Here is a 10,078-nt window from a genome sequence, read left to right as displayed (position 1 = left end):
ACCCTTGGCTACAGTGAGTGAGCTCATTACTCCATGGAGATGCATGACACTTTGACATCCAAGGACTCTCTATGCCAAGATTTGGGCTGTGTTTCTGGGTATCCCATATCTTTGTCATTACTTGGATTTTAAAAATAAAAACCCAGAAGATCTGAAACTCTTTTTTTCCTCTATCTTTTACTGACAGGAAGGCACTCTATGAAAAGCCTGCCACGGATTAAGGAGTCATTCTTTAAAGATCCTATCCTGTGGTATGCTGAAAATAATAGAAATTTGCAAGGCAGCAGTACCATCAATGCTGCCAACATGCTGACATAGGCACAACACTTCCGGCATTCTTTTCTTCTCCTTTTCCACAGAATTTGCACAGAACCTCTGATTACTGTCTCTTGCTTCATTTTGATCTTTGATCATATTTATTAGCATTTCATACGATATGGGGTCACTAAAGAATAATACAAATTAAAGGGAAAAAAGTGTGAAAAATCTGTGCCATATATTCTGGAGAGAGAAGCAGCCTCAAAGCTCCAGCAGGAGAGCTAGGGGCTTTCATCAATATTAGCCAAATAGTTTGTTAAATTAATAAATAATTTCAAAAAATGCCAAGCAGATATATAGAGTACTAGGTGAAATTCAGAAGAAAAACTCAAAAGTCTTGCAGAGTCCAAGTCTAGTCTAGAAGGTGGATGAAATGGTGCAACTTCCTTCTTTCCCCACCCCACCACACCCTCTTTTTTTAGTACACTCAGAGTAAACTACTTTAGAACATGTGTACACACACTGCAACATGTGTGATGTGGTTTCAGTAGGCACTACTGGGCCAAATGTAATCTGCCTAGTCTGGAAAAGAAAAGAGGTCAAGATAAGGTAGCACTCAGTTCAGCACAAGTTAGAAACCCAAGTATTTGTCTAGGGTCCCACTGGGCTTGTACAACATATGCTGAAGTCCACCATGTTGGTTCTTCACTGTTACTGTTAGTGCACACCTTTGACACATTGCAGACATATCTTTGAACTTCTTCTAAAGGCCATCAGGATTTATTTAGACTTGAATCCCTTAAAGTCATGACCACTACTGACACACACTCCCTTTTCTCCTCATGAATCTGAACTTGGCATACTGGATCTAACTGAACCTAAAACTGTGAGTGAGCTGCATTTTATCAACAGTGCACATGATTCCCTTACCAAATGTCTTGATAAAACTGTCTGCTTGGCAGTTATTCTGCCAAGGGGCAAAAGAGAAAATAAAGCAAGGACTAGAGAAGGGTGTAAACTAATGACACCTTCATTGCCCTTTGGGGCTAGGGACAGACATTCAAAAAGTCTGAGTCTGACTTGATTCAATCTTTGCAGGTTATTCTAACTTACTTAGGTTGAACTGGTTTGCAACTGCCCAGACAGCCCCTCTAGACTGAGGAAATTCAGGCACATGCTTGCAGTGGCTCAGGCAAGAAACCAGGGGGTGCTAGAGCAGCCCTCCCTTCCCTTCCACAATGCTGACCTGAGGTGGGGCATGGCCAGGCACTGGCAGGACACTCTGATGGGGGGAGGGGGGTGTTTACCCCTCCTCCCTGTCTGTACAGTCCACTTGCTGCTCAAAGAGAACGAGTGTTGCCAGCTCCCAGATAGCACTCTGAGGCAAAGTGGCGGGGAGGAGGGTTGTGCAGCTTATCATCTGTTGATGATACTGAGATTTTCAATCATCCTCTCCTTGCTTCTTCATGCTGCCTGCAGCAAACCTGACAGGAGAGGGAGCCAGCAGGGAGCTGATAAACACAGTGTTATCAGCCCCCTGCCGGCTTCCTCATCAGCCCATCAACAAAAGAAAAGCCTCTCTCAGTAGTTCAAGCTCTTCTTAAACAGATTTTGCCAATGAAGGAATGAGGGACATTACCAGCTGACTTGTTGATTAGCTCCAAAAAGCCCTAAGCTTTCTGTCTGCCTTTGTTCTGTTCTAGTGAAATTGGACACACACACACACCCCTCTCAGCATTAGCTAGTATACCATATAACTAGGGTCTGTGGGGCTGGGGTCTGTGCTGTGGGAGATGGGAGGGAGGGATCGCTGCTTGAGCAGTGAGGGCGGGGAAGGGGGAGAGCGGGAAGCCAGGCAGACCCTGCTGTACCCATCTCCACCAGAGCTCTGGATAGAGAGCAGAAGGGTGGAGCCAGCCTGTTCTCTGGAACAGACAGCACAGCCTAACCCAGCCCAGCCCAGGGCTGCAAAGCATCTGGGATGCTGGGAGACTCTGTTTTAACTTAAACTGGGAAGGGGTCTGGGACAGATATTGCATAAACCAGTTTGACCCAAATCAGTTAAGCCTGATACTACACTCAACCAGATTTATCTCAAACTACTTTCAGCCATTTTGAAACCGGTTTATGTGCACTGAACTTATGTTCTGTTACAGGCTTAAACCAATTTCTGATCACTTAAACCAGTTTATGTGTAATATCTGTCCCAAGCCTAGGTGTTCTTGTCAGTGGCCAAGTCATGAGAAAGTGTCTGACTTCAGGAAAGCCATTGTGCCTCACTGCCTCACTTTCCTCATTTCTCAGATTAAGTAAAAGTGTAAGTGTTTTTGTGGCAAAAACCTATAAAAGCCAAACTCCATGTCAGCAGGGAACAGTAAAATCCTGTTTCCTGTTATGCCTTTTGTATTGTGCCTTTATACAGGGAAAGATCTAACTCTTCCTGTGCATTTGTTACAAGTTCTAATTCAAAGCAATTTTCACTGGGGTCTCTATTGCTAATTTACCCCTGGCCAGCTACTACCCCAGCAGCTCTATCTTTGAGCCTGTCCATTAGCTCAAGTTAGTAGACTCACGTTACTCCACCAGAGCTAGCTTAACCATAAGTGAGAAGGACCATACCACACAGACTACACAGAGTGACGTGAGTAGTCAGTGATGAGCTGCTGTAACTCAAGCTGCTGCATCCTTAGATTGGCTTTCAGCAGCACTCCAGCTTTCATGTGCACCCCTGATGGGCCTGCTAGCTTGACTTCAAGGCTGTTTGAGCTCTACTACTTGACCGGAATTTAACTTCAGCTAGAGACTCTTATATGGATGGGAGTCTTGGGCAAAAGCCTGGTTACAGTTTGAGCTAACAGTGCCAAGATGAGCCTTTTCAGATAAGCCCATTGCAAAAGCTTGTAAACAGAGTATTTTGCACTGTAGCAGATAGGAGACTGGTCCCTGGAGGGTTTTTCCTTTTCCCATCCTTTTTTAGTGATCCAAGATACTCTGTTTTTCACATCTGCATCCAAATCCTTTTCCCCAGCGAGGTCCAAAAAAGAGCTGCCATTTCAACCCATGTGTCAGTTTGCTCAGATCTTTCAAAGGGCCTTCTCTGATGCATCTAGGGGATGCAGAAGCATCTTAGTTGCTGAAATGAGCGGACAGATCATTTGCAGCTTTCATTTGCTCGCATCTGTCATGCTGGAAATGCTTCAAAAGGTGCAGCATATTCTAGCAAGGGACCGGGAGTCAGGAATTCCTGAGTCTTAGTCTTGAAGCTGCCCTTGATTTGCCGTGTGGCCTTGAGCACATCAGTCAAGTTCCTTCCACCTTTGGACTCTCTCTCCTGAAGCATTTATTAATGTAAATGGAAATGTTCACATAACACTCTAAAAACACAAAAAATTATATATAAGCATTACATTTCATGGGTTCTCTCATTTGCCTGGCAAAGAAACACAAGACACAGGATCTGCTAGACTGGTTTGGACCTAGTGATCATTTTGGCTCTCGAATCTTCTATCTGGCAAGGGCCTGGACCAGATGTTTCAGAGGCAGGCTGGCCCATTCATAATTAACAGTTAGGTAACAGAATGGAGGCAGTTCACTCTATTTCCCATTGAATACTACCCATGTGTGGCAACCAGCCATCAGTCTATTCCAGTTTCAGTCAGTGACAATATGGTTTCACACAAACAACACTCAGTTTTAAATGCATCTTGGGGTTCTCACTGTTTGCTACTCACAGGATAGAACTGAGATGCAAGGAATCACATTCTTCCAACTTGGGATTGCCAACAAATGGAAGGAAAGTGAAAAGGGGGCAAAGAATCAGAACAAAACCTTTGAGGTCTCAAAGAATGGAGGCCAAAAATAGACACAAAGAGAGACACAATTATGATCATCTTACGAAAAAAAGCTTAAGTGACCAGACTTGTGAAGATCTGATGGATGCTGTTGGCCCTTCTTTACCCAAAGAAACAAAGTTATTGGCAAAGAAAAACTGAAAGTGATCAAATAGCACAGAGCACTCCAGCACAAAGGAACTCTGAGAAGAGGCTATGAGAGCAGTGAAGAGTGCCTGCAATAACCCAGAAGCCCTCAACACAAGAGCTGGAAAAGAGAAAGGGAAATGAGGCAGTACCTATCTTGTAGAGAGTGTTCTCCCTCTCCAAACTGCTTTGCCAATTAAGGTGCTGATCTTGTAAACACTTGTAACTTTACCCCCATGAGTAACTGCACCAAGCAGAAAGTGTTTGCAGGAACCAGTCCCAAGTCATTCAAAGATACACGGATAATACAATTAGTTTGAACTGTACACAGGGATGAGATAGCTGAACTTGCCAACGTGAGTAGATCCAAAGTTACATTAATGTGGAGAATTAAGAGATTTAAAGACAATGTCAAGGCTGGTGTTAAAAAATTAGGTAACACTATCACTGAGGTGGTCTGAGCAGATGATTAATAAGTAGAAGAAGCATGAAGCACTTAAACAGATGCTAAAGATATTCTTTATTTTATAGCATCATTTTCTCAGTAACACTTTCTGAAGACTGGTGAGGAGCCACTAAAGTAAAAAGTATGCACTTTAGGAAAACACAAACCATTGAGTTTTATCAGCATTGTAGAGTATATCTTACATAAAAAGGCATCTCCAAGATGGAGAAGATTCAGTATTTGCAACAAAGAGAGGAAGGTAGGAAGAGATTCAGATTTTTGCTTCCGAGGTCTTGTTCTAAATCATAATTTAGCTATAAAACTAAGAGTCTTTGTCAAGACGCACAAAATCTTAAATGTGACATATTTCCATTACACATATCCACAAACACCAGTCAGTTATATACATATTATTAATTGTTTTGATGCCATTGTTTCCTTGACAAAGAAATAATGCAAGCAGCTCACTCCTCAGCAACAACCAAGCAGCACACACATTCCAACAACCCCAAAACAAACCACCTTGCCCAGCTCAACTGCAAGCAATCTTCATGGCTGTGGCTTTTCTTTGTGGAGGTACAAAGGGTTCACTGAGCCCTCTTCTTTCATTCTGCTCCAATACAGGGGATGGGGAGTGCCAATCACAACATTTTTATCTCAAACTGCGGAACTGCTTCACATTCTGGGGCATAACATCCTGTTTTTAAAGTAGTGTAAGTGCCTACACCCAGCCTTCCTAGTGATGGCCAGCTAAGGAAAACAGTACATGCTGGACTGGCTTCAAATTCTGGGAAGGATTGTCCAGAGGGTTTAGTAGTAGACAGATTTGCTAGTGGCTCTCCATGTAGGAGCATCCCTCAGAATTTCTGGGCTTTAAAGGATACAGAAAACAATTGGACAACTTACAAAAGCTGTAACATTGTTTTCTGTCTCTACTTTGAATCACTTGCCCATTCAATCCGAAGTAAAAGGGGTTTGAGAAAGACAAAAATCATATGATCAAGATGCAGACAGAATTGATGAGCATTCACCCATCAGCACCAGGGATGCCAAAAAGTCTTGTTAAAGATCAGGCAAATATTAATTTATGAGAACAGCAATAATCTGCAGAATGCAAGTGGTCCGAATATGTTACCAACCTGATCTGATTGGTTTGTTCATCAATGGCGTCAACAGCACTCTCCACAGAGCTCAGCAGGGACTGGATCTGGTTGGCAGTCTCCTTCAGCAGGAACCGGGTCACAAACTGGTCCACATTGGTCCCTCTTTCATACACCTGAAAATGAAGGGCACAATGCTCTGTGATAGTGCCAGCCACTCTGGAAACTACGTGCATCCCAGTGAAAAAGCTCTGTGATGTTTCTTAGCTCAGAACCCAACACATGCAGGGCCATGGCCAGTAGCAATTTCCTCTGCCGCAGAGGGCACCAAGCAACCAGAGAACCAATTGAGCTACTGTAGCACTGAGCCTACAGTAGTCACCATGAGATGATTCTGTATGTACCTACTTTGCTGCCTTGGATGGGGAACAACTCTTGTGTATCCCCCCAGAAAAGCTTGATTCCATCATTTGCTCTATAAAAAGCAGAATACCTTCCTCTCCTACTGGCTAACTGGGACAGAGAGTAAGAAGATACACTGCAACTGTTATATTGTCACCCTGGGAAACAGACTAGTTCATCACAGTGCAAACAGATATTACTGGGAAATGGGTGATGCATAAGAATTGCCGACAAGGCAGCATTTGAAAGCGTTGACTTTTTCAAATGGATGTGGGATAGTAATCTTGCTGCCCTTTTGCATAGTGATTTAGAGGCTTGCAGCAATGTGCCATGGATCACTCCAATTTGACTCAGATCTATCTGTATCAATTAGCATTTTCTCCGCCGCACAGCAATTCATTAATCTCAGTGGCAGATCAGCAGTGCTGACAGTAAAAAGAGGGTTGTCAGCACGTCTAATATAAATATATCCCCACTTTCAAAGAGGTTTCAATTCATCTGTATTAATTTTGTTAGCCTGACAAGCTATACAAGCTCTCAGCTGGGGATATAAATTACCCCATCCATTCCACCCTGATCCAAATTTAAACTCAAAATGGACCTCTGGTTTTCAGGGTCAGCTATCTTGTATGAGGGACTGAGTATGAGGTCATTATTTCATTGTTTGTGCATAGTTTCTTGCTTTTTCTGCTCCCCTTTCAATCTTCTTTCAGTAGACTGGTCAAGGATTTGGAACCTCCACATCATCAGACACTTATACAGACCTCCAAGGGGCAAATGCTGGCCTCTTAAACAAATGTCAGCAACAGAGAAGCTCAATTTGTCAGGAGTTATATCATTCATACAGGGGGAATTTTATGCAGTGGAACCTTACCATTCATTAGAAATTGTCATCTTATAAATTTGGTAACTGCCATACTATTACCGATGAGGAGTAAACAATCCATTACTGGCGATTATTTGTATTATGTTAGTTCTGAAAGACCCCAGCCAGGAAGAAATCTCCATTGTACTAGGCAACATACATGCATCTACAAACATATAACCCCCACGTCCTAGAAGATACAGGACTTGCTCTAAAGGTTCAATACCTGGGAGGATTCACTGAATTGATGGCAAAAAATACTATTTCTCCAAGTCAAATTTTGGTAGGGTTTTTTTGCTTTGATGTTCTTTCCTTGTCCAGTATCTCCCATACTTTTCTGTTAACTTTTCCTTAAGGCAAACAGGAAACCACGCAAAGCACTAGGCATGACTCAAAGTCCAAATTTGAGAAGCTTCCAGGAGTGAATAAAAATCAGGTTCCAAGATGCTAAACGCCACTGAGGAATCACTGTCCCAGAGAAAAGCCTTAACAGATACATCATAGCCTAATACCCAAGCACCTGACAAACACGGGGGGAGCAAAGGTCAAAATCAGCTAATTAGCCATTCTTGTGACAAAAGGTCAAAATCAGCTATTCTTCTGTCTGATTTTTTAATGGTCTGTCTAAGTTCCACTTCGTCTTCCATGTAACCAGCTAGACTGTGATGCCAAGGTATTTTCACTTTAGTGTAAATACCATAATACTAGTATAGTATTTTAGAATCTATCTGAGAAAAGCATCAAATCCAGCCACTTTATTAAAAGCAGCTGCTAATTATAATGGGCACATTTGAACTGTTCTCACTACTGGATGGCACTCTCATGGCTGGGGATAAAAGGCAGATATGCCCACAGATGATGTTAGAAGCAGCAATGTCCTCAGCAGTCAGGAGGACAACTAGCTGCGGCAGTGGGCTTTTTGTTGGCTTCACTTATTCTTTTAGACAAATTGCAAACAAAGATGGATAGACAGATGCTCTCTCCTTTGCAGTCCCTGCAGTGCTCTATTCTATCACACCTTTTAGTCCATGCCTATGAGGAAAAAGACTGTAATATTCCACATACTCAATATACTGATAGTATCTCCATCCCACTTCAGTAGAAAGAGATAGTACAATCTTCCAGATGAATCAAGATCTGAGGCTTGTCTTCATAGGGGAATTTTAGCAGCCATATAGATATATCAGTTGTGATGGCCAGAACCAGAAGGGTTAACGAGCAACTTATAGCAAAAAGAAAGAAATTTGCTTTTTGAAGGTATCTGAAAATATTGGCTAAAATAGAACGTATGAAACTGCTTCCTGTAAATGTTTCCTGCCTGTCTGGAGTATAACCGTAAAGAATATATATAACTGTTTGTATCGGTCATGAGACAGACATAAGTTTTTAAAAAGCAGAACTAAAGTGAAACTGCAAACTTAGCTGATTTAATAAATTTTTGCTTAGAGTCAGTAAAATTAATGAACCTAACCACAAGGTATAATTAACATAAGTGGGCTGAACTTTGGGTGGGAAATATGCTAATCTCAAACCCCAAAGTGACGTGGTGTGATTTGCTTATTGGGTAAACCCAAGCTTGGGCAGTAACCTATTATAATGATTTCTAACACCTTTTAACCCCATAGGGTAACAGCTATAGAATAAGATTGTAAGTGGCTCTAAAGCCAACAGATTAGCATAAACAGGATATAAAAGAACACGCACATAAAGTGACCAGCAGGAAGGACAGAACAGAATGGTCACTGCTGTCCCATGCACCTCTGATCTCTTACTCCTAGTGTGAGTGAGGACCAGATCCTGGCTAAGGGATCTTTCCTGGTATTTTCCTCCGACAGCGTGGATCGGGGACGCCTGACTTCGCTGAATCAACTTGATGTGTACCTGACACTGAGGGACTATCAATAAGTTGCTAACCAAGTGGGAACTCTTTGTTCATTTGTCTGTCTGTGTTTATTTTCAATGCCAGTTTTTAACATTTATTGATATGTTGTCTGTTTATTAGCTTAACTTTTTATAAACTGCTATATGTGTAAACTATATCTTTTGTTGTTATACGTAAAATGCATTTTTATTGTCATAAGTTAAACTTGTTATTGCTTCCCTCCCAGCATCACCTCCTCAATCCCAAACCAAACAGCCCAGTGGCTGATACAGTTCCAGTACCCAGTCAGCCTGCAACTAAATCGATAAATTCATAGTGCCCAGCTGGCCTGTGACAATCAGTATACAGGCAGCCTTCCCTATCCCCTCTTTGGACACTGGTAGAAAAGTAGCTTGTTTGGTTAAATGTAAACATCCTTCCCAGAAGACATAAGGCAAATATACCAAAGCATTCTTATACCAACAGCAGCAGTGACATCAGGGGTTATATTAGCACATATGTTATTGGTTTACATCCACATGTGAGGTTATGCATAAATAAAAAATCCCTCTACCTTTCCTTTATAAAGAAAGACTAGAGGAAACAGGATTACAGATGGAAAAAGACCTGACTCAGATAAAGGTGTGTCCTTTGTAGGAAATTCTTTTCATGATAGCTCCAGCTATGCATAAACACGGTTCATATGAAACAGTAATTTGTTTAATTCATAACTACATGCTACTTTTGCTGTTACAAGGATAGGTACATGGGGGACATGTGCAGGGACATGTTTTTAGAAATAGCCTCATGTAACTACACAGCAAACATAAGTATCTTATGTGAATATACAGTAGGGCTGTAAGAAGCTTCGAGTGCTGATTCAATTTGGAGGGGATTCAGTCTGATTTGGTGGCCGAATCTCCAAATCTGAATCAAATTGGGAACCAATAAAAAGGTCTGAATTGAGTCAAGGCTCTCCAAATCAATTTGGAAAAATTTGGAGAGCTTTGACAATTTGGGCAGTCCCTGCCAGCTGCAGCAGGGAGCTGGAGCCAGGTTTAGAGCCAGTAAGTAGGGGCTGGGGAAGGTGGGGCTGGAGGAGTGGGAAAGGGACCATGGGGGGATCCCTACCAGCCCCCACCCCTTGCCTACCCCTCCATCCCACCCCAC

General features: G+C 42.3%; 1 protein-coding gene across 1 annotated transcript in view; it reads right to left on the bottom strand.

Moving 5' to 3' along the window:
* The window catches only part of NECAB2 (N-terminal EF-hand calcium binding protein 2), a 437,799-nt gene that overhangs the window by 91,489 nt on the left and 336,232 nt on the right, over positions 1-10,078 (bottom strand). Inside the window, exon 6 of the mRNA XM_019505752.1 lies at positions 5,820-5,956. Coding sequence (XP_019361297.1) covers positions 5,820-5,956 — 137 coding nt within the window. The remainder of the gene's footprint in view (positions 1-5,819; positions 5,957-10,078) is intronic.

Source organism: Gavialis gangeticus, unplaced genomic scaffold (genome assembly GCF_001723915.1).
Source record: "Gavialis gangeticus isolate Ggan-Ray unplaced genomic scaffold, GavGan_comp1, whole genome shotgun sequence".
Lineage (NCBI taxonomy): Eukaryota > Metazoa > Chordata > Crocodylia > Gavialidae > Gavialis > Gavialis gangeticus.
The sequence above is the reverse complement of the archived record's forward strand: the minus strand, read 5'-3'. Positions and strand labels throughout refer to the sequence as shown.